This window comes from Oncorhynchus mykiss, chromosome 13, assembly GCF_057628025.1.
Source record: "Oncorhynchus mykiss isolate SJ-2025 chromosome 13, ASM5762802v1, whole genome shotgun sequence".
Classification (NCBI taxonomy): Eukaryota; Metazoa; Chordata; class Actinopteri; order Salmoniformes; family Salmonidae; genus Oncorhynchus; species Oncorhynchus mykiss.
The window spans coordinates 7,289,518-7,311,909 of NC_143034.1; the positions used below are offsets into that span (position 1 = coordinate 7,289,518).

The window sequence follows — 22,392 nt, forward strand, 5'->3', positions numbered from 1 at the left end:
TATGACTGTAGCTTTATATATATGTCCTAGAGAAGTGGGTTCCATTTGGGACTATGACTGTAGCTTTATATGTTCTAGTGAAGAGGGTTCCATTTGGGACTATGACTGTAGCTTTATATGTCCTAGAGAATAGGGTTCCATTTGGGACTATGACTGTAGCTTTATATGTCCTAGTGAATAGGGTTCCATTTGGGACTATGACTGTAGCTTTATATGTTCTAGTGAATAGGGTCCCATTTGGGACTATGACTGTAGCTTTATATGTCCTAGAGAATAGGGTCCCATTTGGGACTATGACTGTAGCTTTATATGTCCTAGTGAATAGGGTTCCATTTGGGACTATGACTGTAGCTTTATATGTTCTAGTGAATAGGGTTCCATTTGGGACTATGACTGTAGCTTTATATGTCCTAGTGAATAGGGTTCCATTTGGGACTATGACTGTAGCTTTATATGTCCTAGAGAATAGGGTTCCATTTGGGACTATGACTGTAGCTTTATATGTTCTAGTGAATAGGGTCCCATTTGGGACTATGACTGTAGCTTTATATGTCCTAGAGAATAGGGTTCCATTTGGGACTATGACTGTAGCTTTATATGTCCTAGTGAATTGGGTTCCATTTGGGACTATGACTGTAGCTTTATATGTTCTAGTGAATAGGGTCCCATTTGGGACTATGACTGTAGCTTTATATGTCCTAGTGAATAGGGTTCCATTTGGGACTATGACTGTAGCTTTATATGTTCTAGTGAATAGGGTCCCATTTGGGACTATGACTGTAGCTTTATATGTCCTAGTGAATTGGGTTCCATTTGGGACTATGACTGTAGCTTTATATGTTCTAGTGAATAGGGTTCCATTTGGGACTATGACTGTAGCTTTATATGTCCTAGTGAATTGGGTTCCATTTGGGACTATGACTGTAGCTTTATATGTTCTAGTGAATAGGGTTCCATTTGGGACTATGACTGTAGCTTTATATGTTCTAGTGAATAGGGTCCCATTTGGGACTATGACTGTAGCTTTATATGTTCTAGTGAATAGGGTCCCATTTGGGACTATGACTGTAGCTTTATATGTCCTAGTGAATAGGGTTCCATTTGGGACTATGACTGTAGCTTTATATGTCCTAGTGAAGAGGGTTCCATTTGGGACTATGACTGTAGCTTTATATGTCCTAGTGAATTGGGTTCCATTTGGGACTATGACTGTAGCTTTATATGTTCTAGAGAATAGGGTTCCATTTGGGACTATGACTGTAGCTTTATATGTTCTAGTGAAGAGGGTTCCATTTGGGACTACGACTGTAGCTTTATATGTCCTAGTGAAGAGGGTTCCATTTGGGACTATGACTGTAGCTTTATATGTTCTAGTGAAGAGGGTTCCATTTGGGACTATGACTGTAGCTTTATATGTTCTAGAGAATAGGGTTCCATTTGGGACTATGACTGTAGCTTTATATATAAACATATACTACCGTTCAAAAGGTTGGGGTCACTTAGAAATGTCCTCGTTTTAGAAGGAAAAGCACATTTTGTCCATTAAAATAACATCAAATTCATCATAAATACAGTGTAGACATGGTTAATGTTGTAAATGACTATTGTAGCTGGAAACAGCTAATTTTGTATGGATTATCTAAACAAGTCAACAACATAACAATTCAGCTTGTAAATGCTGGGGAGGGGGGGGGGGGGCGGGGGGGGAGGGGGAGTATCTAACAAATCAGGGTCAACACATTCTGAAATCAATTGAAGAAATATAGCCTTGAAATTGGCACCATGTTACAACACTCAGCAACGAACCCATATTAATAACAATATTGAATAATAATACTAATAATATTATTATATGCCATGAACGCTTCACACTCACACCCGAATACAGGTTGAAATTGGAACGCCATGGCTGTTCAGTAACATGTTATCAATGTGGCCTGAAGTACAGAAAAATATCAAATCAACAGTAATGTTTGGATTCAGTCTTGTGTCAGGTGAACTGTTGTGTGCTCAACATGTTTTCTTTCAATTGCTACCATGCTGTTCATATTTAAACCTGTAAGACATTTATTTCCATTTTACCCTAGGCCTGGTGTGATTGGTTGATGGATAGGTCATTCAACCCCGAGGCCTAGGGTGATTGGTCGCTCGAGGGCTGATGTATCTCCTACATGTGTTTTCATGTGTTTCACCAGGCACCTATGATAGGAGAACCTCTCACCACATGGATCACACCTATAGGGCTTCTCTCCTGTATGTGTTCTCATGTGTGTAGCCAGAGTATCTGACCTGGGAAACCTCTTCCCACACTGACCACAGCTGTACGGCTTCTCCCCAGTGTGTGTAAGCTGGTGCTTCTTCAGTGCCCCGGAGCGAGCAAAGCTCTTCCCGCACTCAGAGCAGTGGTAAGGTTTTTCCCCAGTGTGCGAGCGCTGGTGTAGAGTCAGGCTTCCCGACTCAGCAAAGCTCTTCCCACACTGGTCGCAGACGTACGGTTTCTCTCCTGTGTGTGTCCGCTGGTGTGTTTTGAGCTGAGTCAGGGTGAGGAAGTTCTTGGGACAGTCGGCGCAGTGGTGAGTCTTCTCCCCGTTGTGTGTTCTCATGTGTGCATTGTAGATGTCTAGAGAGTAGTAGCCCTTACCACACTGCGGGCAGAGGTGAGACCTCACTTTAGCATGCGTCTGTTGGTGTACTTTCAGGTGGCCCATTTGGGAGAAACTCCTCCTGCACTGGGAGCATTGGTAAGGCTTCTCTCCGGTGTGAGTCCGCTGGTGTGCCTTAAACGTGGCCCTGTGGCTGAATGTCTTCCCACAGTGGGAGCACTGGAAAGGTTTCTCTCCTGTGTGAATCCTCTCGTGGCTTTTCAAGCCAGATTGTTGGCGGAAGCGCTTCCCGCACTGGGAGCAGAGGTGAGGTTTCCCTCCAGTGTGGATTCTCTGGTGAGTTCTGAGGTCTGCCGACGAGGTGAAACTCTCCTCACACTGATCACAGCCATAATTAGTTTCTCCAGTGTGGACCCGCTGGTGTAATTTCAGACTATATTTTGACGAAAATCTTTTCTCACACAGTAAGCAGCTGTAAGGCTTCTCTTCTGTGTGGGTTCGCTTGTGCAATAACAGCTGACTTGAGGTACAAACGCGTATCCCACAGTCTGAACAGCTATAAGGCTTCTCGCCTGTGTGTCTCTGCAGGTGTACTTTAAACTGGCTTGAATAACAAAAACTCTTTCCACATTGATCACAGTTATAAGGCTTCTCTCCTGTGTGTGTTCTCTGGTGTACTTTCAGTTCTTGTAACTGAGCAAAACTCTTCCTACACTGGGAACAGCTATAAGGTTTCTCCCCTGTATGGATTGTCTGGTGTTTTTTTAGTGCTGATGAAGATTTGCAACTCTTCCCACAGTCAGAGCAGTGGTGAGGTTTCATCCCTGTGGGTCTCCATTCATGTTTCTCGAGGTGTTCTGATCTGGAGAGACTTTTCTCTGCCTTGTGAGCATCAGGATGTTGTTGAGGTGCCCCAGAGGATCCAGGATAGTCATGTCTCTCTCCTGTGTAAACAAAACAATTTATAAAACAGTGAATACAGTGTAAGTCTTCATCATAAACTATCAGTCCTAGAGAAGTTGAATCACACAGCTGTGTTGTCAAAAGAATATTACTTCCTCCTACAGACCACATTATTAATGCACCAACACACCCCTTAATCCCCCAGACCACATTATTAATGCACCAACACACCCCTTAACCACCAGACCACATTAACACACCACTAAAACCTCCTACTTACTTTGATCAGTCAAATCTCCCTCTTCATCTCCTCCTCTCACAGTTCCACTCAGCCCGGGTGTTTTCCTGCAGTCGTCCAGCCACACAGACGCCCTCTTCAGACCCCGCAGTAAGGCACTCCTGGGAGAGGTACAACCCAGGGACTGGAGGGAGGAAGGTGGCTTGTCCTGGAAATCCCCAAAATAGAGACTAGATGAAGCATGGAGGGAAACACTCCTGCTTATGTAAATAAGTGGTCACCATGCCAATGATAAAGCCTTGTAACTTCTGTTTATTTAAAGAAGTGGTCACCATGCCAACGATAACCATGCCGGTACCATCAGTCAAGTAATATAAAAAAAGCACATTATTTAAATTTATGCTCAGCTGTGCCTCGCAAGTAAATACATCAACTGATCCATTTTATCAGAGTTCAAGTTCTGAAATATAATATGGCCTGAGAAGAACAATATTGGCAGGCCAAACATAGCCAATATGCTGTGATAATGTATTAAGTCTACTGCACAGACTACAGAACTGGTTTTATTAGGTTTATGTTGCATAGGCGGACATTTTTAGGGGGGTGGCGTGTTTTAAAAAATAATAATAATAATAATTGAGCGCTAGATCTCGGCTGGCATTTTAGCACTGAACGTAATCTTGACTCAGAGAAGGAAGGTGTCCACTGCTGTTTTTTCCATTTTGAAATCTCAAGTCTTTCCTTGATTCTTTCCTTTCCTTGATTCCTCAATCGGGCTATTCTGCCTCCTCAAAAAGCATTGGAGGAGAAAGTCCAAGGAGGAGGAACCTCAGATCTTCTCCTCCAATGTCTGTACAGTATAGAAGGATTCTGAATCAAGAAGAATCCAAGACAGACTGTTGAGAATCAGAAATACTTTCCGACTGGGATGTACTCACACCACTCTCCCTCTGCTCTGGGGTATGCCTCTGTGGAGATGACTCCGCCTCCAGCCCGTTGCTAGGAAACCAATCCTTGTCCTGCATGTCCCATTCCTCGCCGCAGGTTGTAGCATCGTCATCATCATCAGACTGGCTGGAACTCATGGGTGCCACAGTAGATTCTTCCTGTATCCTCCTGATGTCATCTTTCAGTCGGAGTAACCAAGACATTCCCTGCTCCTCCGATTTGACTGAATCTGCATTTTCCCACATTTCCTCCATGATTTTACGTCGCAACGAGCGATGGTTCTTTCCTTTAACTTGGGAGCCATCTATTCCACAGCGTTCACACAGGTAAAGTAAATTATCCTTAGTTAGAGTAAATAAACTCTGTTCGATTTCATCCAACAATGTTTCCTTCTCTTCACTCATGTTGTCCTGCTGTTGGGAACAACAACAACAATGCAGTCAATGGCAAGACAGCAGGAAGTCCATACACTTTAGATGACCTGTAGTAGAAGAAGACAGCAGGAAGTCCATACACTTTAGATGACCTGTAGTAGAAGAAGAGAGCAGGAAGTCCATACACTTTAGATGACCTGTAGTAGAAGACAGCAGGAGGTCCATACACTTTAGATGACCTGTAGTAGTAGAAGACAGCAGGAAGTCCATACACTTTAGATGACCTGTAGTAGTAGAAGACAGCAGGAAGTCCATACACTTTAGATGACCTGTAGTAGAAGAAGAGAGCAGGAAGTCCATACACTTTAGATGACCTGTAGTAGAAGACAGCAGGAGGTCCATACACTTTAGATGACCTGTAGTAGAAGACAGCAGGAAGTCTATACACCTGTAATAGAAGAATGATACATCACAACACAGTATTGATAGTGTAATATGATTATTTACGACATTTACCAGTGTTCTCTTCTCATCACCTAATGCAACTACTGTAGATCTAGGTGTAGGCTGATCCTAGATCAGCCACAAGAGGCTGCCACTATTTGTGAGATTCAGATGTTTGGTTGGAATTTTTAATTAAGAAGAATTGCCAAGTTTGTCGACTACACAACGAAGGGACTTGTTTAATACATTTAGATTCTTCATGTCAAAGGTAAGTGAGTGTCCAAGGCCCCTTTGTAAGAGAGAACAGTATTTCCTTAGTCTGTATGTTTATGTAATGTTTTTATTATTAAAGTTAGTCTCCTAGTCCACAAGAACCGTTCGCCAGCTAACGTTAGCTTCCCTGGCAACGGACCCGTTAGCTAGCAGCAACGTTAGCTTCCCTGGCAACGGACCCGCTAGCAGCAACGTTAGCTTCCCTGGCAACGGACCCGCTAGCAGCAACGTTAGCTTCCCTGGCAACGGACCCGCCAGCAACGTTAGCTTCCCTGGCAACGGACCCGCTAGCAGCAACGTTAGCTTCCCTGGCAACGGACCCGCCAGCAGCAACGTTAGCTTCCCTGACAGCAACGTTAGCTTCTCTGACAACGGACGTATGCGTATGAGAAACAGAACTGCGCAGGGAAAAGGCTTTATTTTGAACCCTTTGGAAACGTGTCATTTTACACAATTCAATTATAAAGGGGGTATTCATGAACTACCGCCTGTCTACCATAGCGTATTGTGGCATCCTCTTCTGAAAACATTTCAAGGGAACTCGGGAGATTTTTGTGGCTCAGTTGGTAAAGCATGGTGCTTGCAACCCGCACGAACATTGTATCCACTCACTACTGTAAATCGCTCTGGATAAGAGCATCTGCTAAATGACTGAAATGTCAAATGTAAATCCTGAACACCCACCTCCAGTAGTTGCTTTACACGTGTTGGAGAGATTACGTCAAGACCGGGAGGGGTTGATAACCCAGAGTTATTTAAAATACATATACAGTACCAGTCAAAAGTTTGGACACACCTACTCAAAAGGTTTTTCTTTATTTTGACTATTTTCTACATTGTAGAATAATAGTGAAGACATGAAAACTACGAAATAGCACGTATGGAATCATGTAGTAACCAAAAAAAGTTCACAAAATCTAAATATTTTAGATTGTTCAAAGAATCCACCCTTTAGCGTTAAGATTTCCCTTCGCTGGAACTAAGGGACCCGAACCATGAAAAACAGCCCCAGACCATTGCGTTCTCCTGGCACCTGCCAAATCCAGAGTCGTCCATCGCACTGCCAGATGGTGAAGCATAATAAATCACTCCAGAGAACGCGTTTCCACTGCTCCAGAGTCCAATGGCGGTGTGATAATACATCACCATCCACAAGCGATAACGCATCATTAACAAGTGATATGCTAATATTGTCACCTATCAGACTATTCTTGATTTAATGTTGTCTTTACGTATACTAAATAATGTATGTGAAATTTGATTTAGAATGGACCAATTTCATGAACCTGTCTCAGAACACGGGCAGGTGAAAAAACGTCATCAATGAGTTTTCAGAACCCTCCAGTTGACTTTTATTGGTAAACGGTGCTAGCGACAAAATTCAGCTACATTTCAGGCTGCTTTTGAAGATGTCTATGGTTTGGATAGCATTTAGCGAGTTCTCCCACTCAATTCTGCCGCAAACGAGAGCTGGAGAAGCAGAAAAGAACAAATGGAACGGAGATAGAAAACGCTACGTCGGGGAACGCAGTTGTGCAACAATAAGGAAAATTGGCAACGTTAAAACGTCATCTAGCGACTAATCAACGAGCCAATAGTCCGGCACAGTTGACACGTTATAATAACCATAAAAACACAGAAATGGCTCCAATAGTTTTTCCGCCATTCAGTTTTCACATGGTGAATAAAAAATAAAAAGTAAATGTGTGTTTGGTGTAGGCTCAACTTGGCATGACACTTTGTAATTATCTTAGGGCAAGGTGAATTTGATCAAAATATTAGCCTCAATTTGCTCTCCAAAAGTAGAAATGCTAATTATTGATCAAAGTGACTTTATCCTTTAGATATTTGTGAGGTTATAAAACGTCACGCCAGGGTAAGACTACACAAAGTAGTTCTAAAATGCACAAATTCATGGTGAAAAAATATATTAAACAATTTCCGGGTTTTGACTGAGTGCCACAGTATTAGTCATAATACCCAGAAAACCTAGTTGTCAAACAGGGAAATAGTTCCACTCATTTTCCCCCACAGGGGATTTTAGAACCACTTCAAATAAGGGTTGTGTTTTGTGTAGACTTACCCTGGCGTGACGTTTTGATAAGTGTCTCTCTAGGACAAGGAGACTCCTTTCAATATAGTCGCCTGTAGTTACCCCCCAAAAATTTAACGCTAGTGAGCTGCTAATGTGGCTATCATAAGGAACTATAAATGCCATGGTGATCTGGACGAGCCTGCCGAATTGATGCAAAAGTAATAATATCTGGATTAACTAATGCTAGCTAAATGTAGTAATTAATAAATTGTAATTTCTTTAAATTGACCATTTTGTGAACTGTCTTGTGCACGTTTTAAATTGACACAATACCTGTTAGCACAGGTGTCAGCTAGCTATGACATGAAGTTAGCTTGCAGGGACTTGTAGTCCTGTATATCTATTTTGATACGAATTATTATTTGAAATTAAGAGTAAATAGAGCAGAATATATTGATAAGTCGTCTTGTCCTAAAGAGATTTACACGGTTATCAAAAAATGTTACGCCAGGGTACGCCTACAAGAAACAAAGCCCTTATTTTAAGTGTTTCTAAAAAATCCCTTATGGGAAAGGGAATGGTGAAAAAAAACTTTCCTTGTTTGACCGCTAGGTTTTATGTGTATACGGTAGTACTCCAGCTAATCTCCCTTAAAAATAGTTGCCACACCCATGGCACGTCAATATTGCCGCAACCAAATCAACTGCTTGCGGCATTTCACAATGTCGTTTCAAAGGCATCGACATGAAAATAAAACTATGGTTGATATGACCCACTCATCTTTGCAACGGCGCATTATCTGGCTAGCTAACGTGTAAAGCTAAATTCACCAAGGACTAGTTAGTAACAACAATGTTTGTGTGACAGTCACACTGCCGGGTTTATTTGCGCGTCACACAACTGAAATTGGTATCATATGAACGCTGAAAACCCAGCTACGTCGTTCATAGATGCACAAAAACATCCGGTTGTAGTACATAAGTAACCAACTTACCAGGTACCTTGTAGAAAACAGCTAACGTTAGGTAGCTACCAAGCGTCTGCCCACCGTTTTTTCCCCCCATGTGGAAAAGGTAGATAGCTAGCTACCCACATCTCTTCAGTTTCAGCTAATGATCCTTTACGTCAAAACAAAGTTGACCTGTGGATATTGTATTTTGTTTATTAAGAGAATAACATATCGCTTGAAAGCTACATAAGTAGCACGACTGTCAGCTACCATCTTTAGCAGCCACTTCCGCTTTGACTGACGTTATTACGTTCAGTCACGCAGGCCACAGCAATCGAGTATCGAGAGTTTTTATATTCTATTATGAATAAATACATGGATGACGCTTCGTGTAACTGTAATCTTACACTTCAGGTAAAACTTGATGCATTTTTATTTGTTCACTGAAGAATTGGTAAAGTGAAACAAAAAGGTATTCCAAAGTTCATAAGAGATGTGTATTTGATCTTATTATAAAGTGGTATGTGTTCGATTTTAATTAAAACATGGACTATTAATAAAACACTGGCTCCGAGCCAGCTCATGTGTCTTGGAAACGGCTCTTCTTTCAAAATACTTAAATCTTATGGTTCTAGGTTGATTTATTATCTCCAATGTCAAGCGCAAAAAAAGTAGGCTACCATTATGTCAGATCATGAAATGCGCCTTCAAATATATTTTGTTCCTGGACAAATTAGATCTCTTTTTACAGCACTACAAAAATCAGCTTGGCGCCTTCTCCTCAGTGAGGATTCACCCTCTTTATATAAATATTTAGTAAATTATCTGCATATAATTGTTTTGAGCTCCTAAAGCAGTAGCAGCAGCATGCAAACCAGGGAGCCAAATGAACATATCTGTTTGAATGACGAGACAGAGGCATTGATGCGAGTAACCAGGCTTGTTCAGTACCTCACAACACATCCGGGTATCTCAAGCACCCCGGTAAAACACAATAGTTGCAGTAATGAACATTTACCAACAGATGGCATCACTGTGCCATCTTACACCCATAACAATATCGTTCACCTATGAGATTCGGTTCCCGACTTTCATCATAATGTTACATGCGTCAACCAATGGCTGTGTGCATGTCATCGACTGGAAGATTGCTGCAGAGTGGAGTCTACAGTGTGCGACATCACCATTCATTTTCTAGATTCAGGTTCATTTTTAAACATCGGACCCTTTTTTTCAATTTTTGCCTATAAATGACATACCCAAATGTAACTGCCTGTAGCTTAGGACTTGAAGCAAGGATATGCAAATGTTTTATTTAATTTAACTAGGCAAGTGAGTTAAGAACAAATTCTTATTTACAATGACAGCCTACCAAAAGGCCTCCTGGAGGTAGGGGGCTGGGATTTTAAAAAATAAAGGACATCACGATAAGAGAGACAACACAACAAAGAGAGACCTAAAGACAACAACACAGCAAAGAGAGACCTAAGACAACAACAAAGAGAGGACTAAAGACAACACAGCAAGGCAGCAACACAACATGGTACAAACATTATTGGGCACAGACAACAGCACAAAGGGCATTACGCAAAGCAACGACAACTAAGTATGCGTATATGATTGAGTCTTTGAATGAAGAGATTGCGATAAAGCTGTCCAGTTTGTTCCAGTCGCTAGCTGCAGCGAACTGAAAAGAGGAGCGACCCAGGGATGTGAGTGCTTTGGTAACTTTCAACAGAAAGTGACTGGCAGAGACTGGAGGATGAGGGCTTCAGTAGATATCTCAGATAGGGGGGCATGAGGCCTAAGATGGTTTTATAAATAAGCATCAACCAGTGGGTCTTGCGACGGGTATACAGAGATGACCAGTTTACAGAGGAGTATAGAGTGCAGTGGTGTGTCCTATAAGGAGCTTTGGTGGCAAATCTGATGGCCGAATGGTAAAAAACATCTAAGAGATCTTTCTTTACCTGTCGATCTATAAATTATGTCTCCGTAATCTAGCATGAGTAGGATGGTCATCTGAATCATGGTTAGTTTGGCAGGTGGGGTGAAAGAGGAGTGATTACAATAGAGGAAACCAAGTCTAGATTTAACTTTAGCCTACAGCTTTGATATGTGCTGAGAGAAGGACAGTGTACCGTCTAGCCATACTCCCAAGTACTTGTTCAAGCTCTAAACCCTTAGAGGTAGTAATCACACCGGTGGCAGATTTTCTGACTTTATACACTGCACTCTTAGAGAGGTCGTTAGCAAACAAGGCCAAAGACCCTTCAGAGACACCAATACTCCTTAGCCAGCTCACAAGAATGGAATGACCTCCCGTATCAAACGCTTTGGCTAAGTCAATAAAAATAGCATCACAACAATGCTTAGAATCAAGAGCAATGGTGACAACATTGAGGACCTTTAAGGTTGCAGTGACACATCCATAACCTGAGCGGAAACCAGATTGCACACCAGCGAGAATACTACAGACATCAAGAAAGCCAGTCAGTTGATTATTGACAAGTCTTTCCAACACTTTTTATAAACAGGGTAAAATAGAAATTGGCCTATAACAGTTAGGATCAGCTTGATCTCCCCCTTTAAATAAAGGACAAACCGTGGCTGCCTTCCAAGCAATGGGAACCTCCCCAGAGAGAAGAGATGGGTTAAAAAGGTCAGAGATAGGCTTGGTGATGATAAGGGCTGCAACCTTATAGAAGAAAGGGTCTAAACCATCTGGGGGGGTCAAGTTTCAGGAGCCCCTTTAGCTCCTCGGACTCAGTGACTGCCTACAGGGAGAAACTTTGTAGCGGGGCAGGGCAAAAAGGAGAAGCGTCGGGGATAGTCGCATTGGAAGGGGTGGGAGATGAGGAAATGTTGGATGGGCAAGGAGGCATGGCTGAGTGAAATAGGAATCCTGACTTAATGAAGTGGTGATTAATGAGCTTCAGCCATGTGCTTCTTGTCAGTAACAACCATCATCATCAACATTAAGGGACATGGGCAGCTGTGAGGAGGAGGGTTTATTCTCCAGGTCTTTAACTGTTTTCCAGAACTTCTTGGGGGTTAAACCCACAGAGAGAGAACTGCTCCTTAAAGTAACTAACTTTGGCCTTCCGGATAGCCTGAGTGCACTTATTTCTCATTCGCCTGAACGAGAGCCAGTCAGCCTGAGTATGCGTGTGCTGAGCCTGTCGCCAAATCCATTTCTTGAGGTGTATGCAACTTTGCCACAGTTACTGTTTTTAATTCTAATTTTCTGTATGGGGATGTATTAACAATACCATTGAAAATATTTTAAAAAGGAAGGTCCAAGCGTCTTCGACAGAGGGGATCAAGCTGATTCTATACCATTTTACAGAGGCCAGTTCATGAAGGAAGGTTTGCTCATTAAGAAGTTTTTTTTAGCAAGCATCTATGACAAATCAGGACAGGCCGTTTCACTGAGCAGCCATTACAAACACAGGTGGTGGTTAAAGCATGTCCCAGTTTAGGTCACCTAGCAGGACAAATTCAAACTTAGTGTAAGGGACCAAGAGAGATCTTAGGGCAGGTGGGGTACAGGTCGATGCCGATGGAGGACAACAGCATCCAGCCACAGTCAACAAAGAGCTATTTGAAAGTTTAATGCTTAAAACCAGCAAATCAGATTGTTTGGGGACAGACTTGATGGAGACAACCGAGCACTCCCCCACCTTTGGAAGATCTGTCTTGCCAAAAAAGGTGATAACCAGAAAGGTTAACATCAGTATTCAAAACACTCTTCCTTAACCACGTCTCAGTAATGACCAACGCATCTGGTTTGGAGCTGTGAACCCACACTTTCAATTGATCCATTTTAGGTAATAAGCTTCTAGTGTTAACGTGCAGATAACCCAGGCTTTTACGAGAGCAGAAATCAGTGAAGCAGATATCAGAGCACAATTGTGGCTAGCAACAGTAGAGGGGCCAGGCTGTACATGCACATTTCCAGATATATCATCAGCAGTAATACAATCCAGGCACGGCAGAGGACAGGGAGAGCTCTGCAATGCTGATTTATGACATCTGAATGTGCATCAGATAGCAACAAGATCATATTGTACAGCAATTTCATCAGGTAACATGAATACCGAAACTGGCGAGAGGTGGTTAAGAATAGGATGGGAGGCCAAAAGTCTGTGTAACCCATTAGAGAGTCCGAGTCCTGAGTGTGGGAACAAACAGCCTGTCCCACAGTTGGGTAAAGAAAGTTTGTAGTCAACAAAGTATGCAGGAGTCATGAGGCAAAGAGCAAAATTAAACATATAACGACTTGGGGCTAGCTATTGTAAGTTCAGAGACAAAGAAAGAAAAGGAAAAGGATTTATTGTTTTGTTGAATCGTCATGACTGGTTCGAGCCATCTGTTGTTTTTTTTTCTGCTACTTAACACAGACCTAAGATCAGTTTAAAGATCCACCGACGTCATTGACGTAGGGGTTTAGCTGGACGTTTCCGACTGGTCTTGGAACTGTGACAACGGGCAGCCTCTCCCTACTTGGCACGATGGGGATATGTAGTGATTTTTGCCAACACAGCCACCAGATATGTACACAGTCTTGGACCCTTAACCTTTTTGTTGTTGTTAATAAAACAAACAATCGTATTTGTTGATTGAATCAGACTTCATTAATATAATGAGTAATCCAGGAATGTCACAAGTTCCTTGAGAAAATAGCTACTCTACAGAGCGCGGCTAAACTACTTCAGGACACGGTCTGCAGAGCTCCTCCTCCTCACCAGGTTATAACAATATGTGGTTGGTTGGCTGATAGGTGAAATACCTATCCAGGCGTTGTAAGAGCTGTCAGTGGTCAGCAACGTCTAAGCGTAGGAACACACCCCCCCCCTATTGCATCACGGTTCAGCCGTTACAGATCACCAATGTCATGACCTCATCTGGAATATATTGACCTTGTCCCGTCCCCCTCCCCCCCTTCCCAGAGTTCCCAGTTATCATGAAAGCACCATGTTTATCCCGTTTGTACATTTTTAGGTTTGTCACACGCGATTATCTGACACTACTGGCCCGATTTTGACAAAACTTGGCTGAATGATGCATCCTGCCCTTTTTAGAGATCACACACACACTGATTTGACCAGATGGTGGCGCTATAACAAGAGATTGAAAATGCAAACTTTGAAAAGGTTGCGCTCTCTTCACCCCCGTTTTGACCTAAAGTCATGAAATGCAGTATATATATATATATATATATATCCTTCTCCTCACAAGGAACACATTTGCCTCAGAACCAGAAGTGCCTCCATGATGGATTTTCTGCCAAAACACTTAAAAACCGTTACTCCTCTGCAACCGAATGACCTGATCTGCAGGAAACTTGATAATGGTGTCCCTCTATGGACAAAAGTCTCGTAAGGCAATATATTCTAGGCTAGTAAATTTAAAAACCATGGCCACTATTGACCAATCAGAATTCCCGGTGGACGTGGTCAGACACAAACGCACATTAAAATCACTTGCGGTTATTCGTATTGTAACAAAATACTAACCAGTATGACTTGGTGTGTCTTACATATCCAACAGCACTTCATACTCTGCCACCTCCAATGTACACTGTATATGAAATACAGAGTGGGCTATTTTACCCAGAGTCGACAGAGGGGATCCTGTGATGTTTACCCAGAGTCAATACAGAGATCCTGTGATGTTTACCCAGAGTCAATACAAAGATCCTGTGATGTTTATCCAGAGTCAATACAGGGATCCTGTGATGTTTACCCAGAGTCAATACAGAGGGGATTCTGTGATGTTTACACAGAGTCAATACAGAGGGGATTCTGTGATGTTTATCCAGAGTCAATACAGAGGGGATCCTGTGATGTTTACACAGAGTCAATACAGAGGGGATTCTGTGATGTTTACCCAGAGTCTACAGAGGGGATCCTGTGATGTTTACCCAGAGTCTACAGAGGGGATTCTGTGATGTTTATCCAGAGTCAATACAGAGGGGATCCTGTGATGTTTACCCAGAGTCTACAGAGGGGATTCTGTGATGTTTACCCAGAGTCTACAGAGGGGATCCTGTGATGTTTACCCAGAGTCAATACAGAGGGGATCCTGTGATGTTTACCCAGAGTCTACAGAGGGGATCCTGTGATGTTTACCCAGAGTCTACAGAGGGATCATGAGAACTGATGCCTGGGAGGATGGAGGTGTGGTGGTGATTCAGTCCTCTGTCTGTTTGACTTTTCTCTTCGCCTGTGGGGATTTTCTCTGCGCGGGTTCTCTTTCTGCCTGTGTGGGTTCTCTTTCTGCCTGTGTGGGTTCTCTTTCTGCCTGTGTGGGTTTTCTGATGACTCTTCAGGTTTCCTGACTGAGCGAATCTTTTCCCACATATATCACATTTATAACGTTTCTCTCCAGTGTGTGTTCTCTTGTGTACAGTCAGCAGTCCTGACTGAGCGAATCTCTTCCTGCATAGATCGCAGCTGTAGGGTTTCTCTCCAGTGTGCACTCGTTGGTGCATTTTCAATTCTACTGGCTGAATAAAGCTCTTCCCACATTGATCGCAGCGGTACGGTTTCTCTCCTGTGTGCCTACGCATGTGCACATTCAGGGATCCCATGTGTGTGAAGCTCTTCCCACATCGATCACACAGGAAGAGAGAGTTCTCTCTGGGGTGTACAAGCTGGTGCGTTCTCAACTCTCCTTTGGAAACACATCTCTTCTCACACCGTTCACAACTGTAAGGTTTCTCTCCGGTGTGGATATGCTTGTGTTTAGTCAGGAATCCAGATGAGGCAAAGCTCTTCCCACATTGATCACAGACATATGGTTTCTCGCCTGTGTGTATTCGCTTGTGTATATTCAGGTTTCCCGAACTAGCAAAAGTCTTTCCACACTGATCACAGACATATTGTTTCTCACCTGTGTGTATTCGCTTGTGTATATTCAAGTCTCCAGAACTAGCAAAACTCTTCCCACATTCATCACAGACATGAATACCCTCCCACATGTGTTTTCTCTGGTGGTGTCTTGCTAGGTCTTCTGAATGAGCAAAACTCCACTCACAGTGCTTACAGGTGTATATAGCACAGCTACGAGGTTTCTCTCCAGTGTGTGTCGGCTGGTGTAAAGTCAGTGTTCCCGAGTTAGTAAATCTCTTCCCACATTGATCGCAGACATATGATTTCTCTCCTGTGTGTGTTCGCTTGTGTTCAGTCAGGGAATAAGCTCTCGCAAAACCCTTCCCACATTGATCACAGCGATAAGGTTTCTCTCCTGTGTGCGTTTGCCGGTGCCGTTTCAACTTCACCGATGTAGGGAAGCTCTTCTCACAGTCTGAGCAGTGGAACATCACGCCAGTGTGTGTTCGCTTGTGTTCAGTCAGGGAACAAGCTTGAGTAAAACGCTTCCCACATTGATCGCAGCGATAAGGTTTCTCTCCAGTGTGTGTTCGCTTGTGTATAGTCAATTGTCCTGACGTACGGAAACGCTTTCCACATATAGGACAGCCGTATGGTTTCTCCCCTGTGTGTGTTCTCTCGTGTCTAGACAGTGTTCCTGACATAAGGAAACTCTTTCCACATATAGGACAGACATATGGTCGCTCTCCTGTGTGTACTGTTTGGTGTCTTCTTAGGTTTCCTGATTGAGTGAAACTCTTCTCACATACATCACAGCTATAAGGTCGCTGGATCACTTTCAACCCTGGAGCCTTCCCAGATGATAAGACCCTCCCACTGAGCGAGCGACCGTTAGGGTTGTCCCCTGTGAAACAAAGACATGAAGTTAAGGTTCCTCACATGTACTAAAGATTTTCATAATGAACTAGTGTTGAAGTATCTTCCCCATCCAACACAGATGAGCTGCTATACAACATAGAATAGTTACATTTAGCAAATTTGCCTCAATTAATAAATATTGACCAATCAAGGAACTGCTACAGAAGCAGATTGTAGTCTAATACACACCATTGTTCCTACTTGATGACATCGAATCTGAATCTCCATATCCCTTCTCTTCTCCTCCTCTCGTAGTTCCACTCAGTCCCAGTGTTTTCCTGCAGTCAACCAGCCGCAGAGAAACCCTCTTCAAACCCAGTAATAATGTGCCAGCAGGAGAGGCAGGACCTGGGGACTCGGGGAGAGGGTAGACGGGTGGGAGAGACATGTCCTGAAAACCACAAAAAGGGAGCCAGTATAAATCAGGAAGGACACACTCCTACTGGTCGAGTCATTTAAAAACCTCAAGTCTCAGCAGTATTTCCTTGACTCCTCTCACTTCTCTGGGCCTCCTGCTATAAAATGCATTAAGGAGACTACCTGAGGTTCCTCCTTGGACTTTCTCCTCGAAATTAATATATAACAGGAGGTCCAGAGAATGAGAGGAGTCAAGGAAATACTGCTGAGACTTTCTGGGAAATACTCACACCCCTCTGCCTCTGCTCTGGGGTGTGGTTCTCTGGAGCTGGCTCTGCCTCCAGTCCGTTGCTAAGACACCAATCCTTGTTTTCCATGTCCCATTCTTCATCGCAGTCTGTAGCATCATCATCATCAGACTGGCTGGGCCTCATGGGTGCCACAGTAGATTCTTCCTGTATCCTCCTGATGTCATCTTTCAGTCGGAGTAACCAAGACATTCCCTGCTCCTCCGATTTGACTGAATCTGCATTTTCCCACATTTCCTCCATGATTTTACGTCGCAACGAGCGATGGCTCTTTCCTTTAACTTGGGAGCCATCTATTCCACAGCGTTCACACAGGTGTCGTAAATGATCCTCCGTTAGAGGGTGTAAACTCTGTTCGATTTCTTCCAGCAATGTTTCCTTCTCTCCACTCATGTTGTCCTGCTGGTGGGAACAACAACAACAATGCAGTCAATGGCAAGACAGCAGGAAGTCCATACACTTTAGATGACCTGTAGAAGAAGAAGAGAGCAGGAAGTCCATACACTTGTAATAGAAGAATGATACATCACAACACAGTATTGACAGTGTAATATGATTATTTACAACATTTATTTACCAGTGTACTCTTCTCATCACCTAATCCAACTACCTAATGCAACTACTTCTAATCAGTGAGAAAGAATCTTTCAACAACAAAAAATGCTAGACTTCCTGTAGCAGTTTGACCCAGATCCAGACGCTGCGTGTGCCTCCAGCTGAAGAACTACACTTCCTCCCCAGTTACTTACACACAGGTGTCCAGAGCACGTTAGATAGCTAATTAGCACAGGTGGCCACCTATGTCTTCCGTCTGTCTTCAGTACAACAAGCGATGTAAACATGAAGACACGGCCGTGTGGGAACTCTCAGTACAACAAGCGATGTAAACATGAAGACAGCGCCGTGTGGGAACCCTCAGTACAACAAGTGATGTAAACATGAAGACACCGCGATGTAAACATGAAGACACGGCCGTGTGGGAACTCTCAGTACAACAAGCGATGTAAACATGAAGACACGGCCGTGTGGGAACCCTCAGTACAACAAGCGATGTAAACATGAAGACACGGCCGTGTGGGAACCCTCAGTACAACAAGTGATGTAAACATGAAGACACTACCGTGTGGGAACCCTCAGTACAACAAGCGATGTAAACATGAAGACACGGCCGTGTGGGAACCCTCAGTACAACAAGCGATGTAAACATGAAGACACGGCCGTGTGGGAACCCTCAGTACAACAAGTGATGTAAACATGAAGACACTACCGTGTGGAACCATAACCATACAAAAAGATATGTACATATTTAAACGTTTAAAAAATATATATATTTCTTTGCTGATATGAAAGATACAGTACGTTCCCAAATACGCATTGCAAGCGATGCGTGTTAATGTCTAGAGCAAGCGTCAGGCCTCTTAATTAAAAAATAATAATTTGATAATAATAATCATTCAGTGTATTTTTTTTGTGTTAATTACAGCTGCATAGCTAATGTTTTTCTTTGGTGTACAAACACTTTTTTCACATCAATATTGTACATACATGTAATTGTAAAAGTTGTGTATATTTTGGTTTGGCCCATTGCGGGTATCTGTATTTCCGTACCCCCTTATTGTTCTCTTTTGCCTGACCTTCAGCGAGCAAGGTATGTTGTCCTTGGCTCCGAAATGGTTCAATATAAAACCGTGGTAATGTTACACAATGTACTGTTACGCTGCCATAAGTTTGTTACAATGTGGATAATATAAAGATGTATGTTAACAAGTTTCACAAAGCTCGCTAACTAGGGTATCTATTGTAACTTCTGAGTACTTGGGACAGTGTTTGAGCGAGTGTCCATGTGCTTGCGCAGGTGCCTGAGAGCTAGGACTGCGCCAATGGTTAACATAATGTGTCTCTTCGTGTGCAAATAAAAATAATTCAACTAGCAGACCTTCAGTTGTGGCAGCGTCCTAATTAAAAGTACACAACGCAGAATGAACCATGCGACACCTATCTCAAATGATGATAGAGCAAACAGCCCTAACCTGGACGACGCTGGGCCAATTGTGCGCCGCCTCATGGGTCTCCCGGTCGCAGTCGGAGCCCGGTATCGAACCAGGATCTATAGTGATGCAGCTAGCACTGCGATGACTTAGACCACAGCGCCACTCCGGAGGCCTAATGGCGCCCTTTTCTTGAGCTCAAAACATTTCACATTTCTTGCCCCCCCATTCATTTAATGCGGAGCACCTTCTCCCTCTGACCAGCAGGAACACAACAAATTATCACAAGACCACTTCCGCTTATCCTCACCGATTCCACAGCACCCAACTCTGTTTTCACCCACCCTGAAACCACTAATGGATCAGCCAAAAGGCAAGGGTCCAATTTTTTTCTAAAACTTCACTCCTACTTTCACAGATGAATCTTTATCCTGACCCTCAGTGCCTCGGGCTCCGAGAACTTCACCACAGCTACCACCTCCGATACGATAACACTTAATGAGGAAACAAAATAGCAAAATTAAGCATTGCAATTGAGTTATCGAATTTGATTGATCATTAGAATTGAGTCTTAAACCACAGAGTATGGAAAAGCATTGTCAATTGAGAATTATTTTTATTTTTGTCACAATTCATACTATCACAACAAGGAAATGAAATGGAAAACATGATCAATTATTTGTCATTTAAGTCATTTACATTTGATTTTCAAATGTATCCGTGTTGTACTGGATAGTACCATGGAACTTAAATATCAAAACACACTTTGCGAATTATTTAGCAAATTGGCAGACAATATGCATACTCAATCATGAAAATACCCATTTTAGGAAACGCATACCCAGTTAGGAAAAGGAATTGCAAACATGATATTGATTGATAATTTGTCCATTTGCAATTCCAATTGAGTTTTGGCAGCTAAACGCTTCCATACACTCCGCGGATGTAAAGAACTGAACTCAGACTGACTAATGACGTCATCAACATGGCCGCAACCTAATCATGTACAAAACTTCATCCGGTATTATTTTGGAGCAATTCATAACGACGTTTAAAAGGCATCGACATGAAGAAAAAATAATGTTATGGTTCATTTGAGCTATGTATCTTTTAAAACGGAGCGATATCAGACCTGCTAACGTTTTTTTTTTTTACCTTTACCAAGTACTAGTTGAGCATAAACTTCCGTGTCATACTCACAATGCAGGGGTTGTTTGGACCTCACAAAACTAGAATTGGTAACATTACCGCCATAACTAGACTAAACATTCGTCGTTCACAAAAACATACATCCGGCTAAAGCTGTTGTTGAACAAAAGCTAGCCAACTGACCAGATTCTTTGTAGAAAAGCCAACTCCGTAGTTAGCACGTCTCTGTCCTCCGTATTCTTCCACGTGGAAAGGCAGGTAGGCTATATCTCGTCAGTTTCGACTAATGGTCATTTTCTATGGCGCTGTATGATTTATATTGAGATTAATATCTTGCTTGAAAGCTACTAATTAGCTCGATTCTTAACTGGCTACCATCTTTAGTAGCAGAGCAGCAACTTCCGGTTTGTCTGGTTTTGTTGCGTTCAGTCACAGGCCAGACCAATCGAGTATCGTCAGATCAGAGACATCACATTCGCTGTGTGTTTTTTGTGGGACTCCCTAAAACACGCCACTTCAATACAGCAGCGACTTTACCCAGCAGGTTGGGATTATTAATGTAGCAGGTTATGAAAATGCTTTACCTACCTGCTACGAAGTCACTTAAATTGAAGTGGGGTGTTTTTAGCGAGTCACGTTTTTTTTCCTGGTTCAATTAAAGTCCATGAGTGAAGTAGATCAGAACGGATCATTTCCCCCCCAAATGGCTTTCAATTGTAAACGGGGCCTGAGTGAACTCTATCCACCATACTTTATTCATTGATCAGTTAAGTTGGCTAATGTTGATCTACATTTCTCTGGCTAGCTAACGGGAATTCGATCCAGTGAGCAAGAAACTTAACAATGCTAACAAATACTTGTTCCACCACACTTTGTCCCTCACCTCAAACTTTCCAAATGCCAGTTGTTTTTTGGTAACAGCGCATGAAGTACGCTTTCAATCACCTTCTCACCCCCGTGGTCAGGCTTCTCACTAACAGTACCTCTTCGTTATCATTCAGGGGACATGCTGCTGTAACTGACAAACTGCCTTTCTACTCTCCCGAGGTCATTCCTACTCTCCCGAGGTCTTTCCTACTCTCCCGAGGTCTTTCCTACTCTCCCGAGGTCTTTCCTACTCTCTCGAGGTCTTTCCTACTCTCTCGAGGTCTTTCCTACTCTCCCGAGGTCTTTCCTACTCTCCCGAGGTCTTTCCTACTCTCCCGAGGTCTTTCCTACTCTCCCGAGGTCTTTCCTACTCTCCCGAGGCCTTTCCTACTCTCCCGAGGTCTTTCCTACTCTCCCGAGGTCTTTCCTACTCTCCCGAGGTCTTTCCTACTCTCCCGAGGTCTTTCCTACTCTCCCGAGGCCTTTCCTACTCTCCCGAGGTCTTTCCTACTCTCCCGAGGCCTTTCCTACTCTCCCGAGGTCTTTCCTACTCTCCCGAGGTCTTTCCTACTCTCCCGAGGTCTTTCCTACTCTCCCGGGGTCTTTCCTACTCTCCCGAGGTCTTTCCAGAGAGCCGATGATGCTGTAACTAGCACATTGGTTGTCTCTTCTCTCATCAGTTGCGGGTTGCATTCTGTTATGTGAACGATTGGCTGAGCCTTGGATACAGACAGTATTGCTTCAAACACGTTCGCTTACCGCCAGTAGTGATCCAAAACCCCCAGCTTACGGCCAGTAGTGGTCCCCCGGCTCACAGCCAGTAGTGATCCAAAGCCCCCAGCATACAGCCAGTAGTGGTCCCCCAGCTTACAGCCAGTAGTGGTCCCCCAGCTTACAGCCAGTAGTGGTCCCCCAGCTTACAGCCAGTAGTGGTCCCCCAGCTTACAGCCAGTAGTGGTCCCCCAGCTTACAGCCAGTAGTGGTCCCCCAGCTTACAGCCAGTAGTGGTCCTCCAGCTTACAGCCAGTAGTGGTCCTCCAGCTTACAGCCAGTAGTGGTCCTCCAGCTTACAGCCAGTAGTGGTCCTCCAGCTTACAGCCAGTAGTGGTCCTCCAGCTTACAGCCAGTAGTGGTCCTCCAGCTTACAGCCAGTAGTGGTCCCCCAGCCAGTAGTGATCCCCCAGTTACAGCCAGTAGTGGTC

General features: G+C 43.4%; 2 protein-coding genes across 7 annotated transcripts in view; both read right to left on the reverse strand.

Annotated features, from left to right (window-relative positions):
- Positions 1–2,043: 2,043 nt before the first annotated feature.
- Positions 2,044–9,087, reverse strand: LOC110495017 (uncharacterized). Of its 2 annotated transcripts, XM_036942210.2 has the most exons (4): positions 8,813–9,087; positions 4,683–5,514; positions 3,787–3,952; positions 2,044–3,547 (listed from the first exon to the last, which is right to left on the reverse strand). In XM_036942210.2, exons 2-4 carry the CDS (start codon positions 5,094–5,096, stop codon positions 2,115–2,117), a joined length of 2,013 nt encoding a protein of 670 aa, XP_036798105.2. In that variant the 5' UTR covers positions 5,097–5,514; positions 8,813–9,087; the 3' UTR covers positions 2,044–2,114. The 2 variants fall into 2 exon arrangements, with proteins under 2 accessions (XP_036798105.2, XP_090050974.1); XM_090194848.1 differs by lacking the exon at positions 8,813–9,087 and having other exon boundaries at positions 4,685–5,514.
- A 3,968-nt stretch (positions 9,088–13,055) lies between these two features.
- The window catches only part of LOC118938394 (uncharacterized), a 32,872-nt gene continuing 23,535 nt past the window's right edge, over positions 13,056–22,392 (reverse strand). The window contains exons 1-5 of one of the 5 annotated variants that reach the window (XM_090194822.1): positions 20,507–20,735; positions 19,217–19,668; positions 17,169–17,585; positions 16,711–16,912; positions 13,056–16,507 (exon numbers count right to left, since the gene is read on the reverse strand). In XM_090194822.1, coding sequence (XP_090050948.1) covers positions 14,898–16,507; positions 16,711–16,912; positions 17,169–17,579 — 2,223 coding nt within the window. In that variant the 5' untranslated portion in view covers positions 17,580–17,585; positions 19,217–19,668; positions 20,507–20,735 and the 3' untranslated portion in view covers positions 13,056–14,897. Of the gene's footprint in view, positions 16,508–16,710; positions 16,913–17,168; positions 17,589–19,216; positions 19,669–20,506; positions 20,747–22,392 lie in introns of those variants that run through there. The other 4 variants (XM_036942197.2, XM_090194823.1, XM_090194824.1 and 1 more) reach the window with 4 other exon arrangements.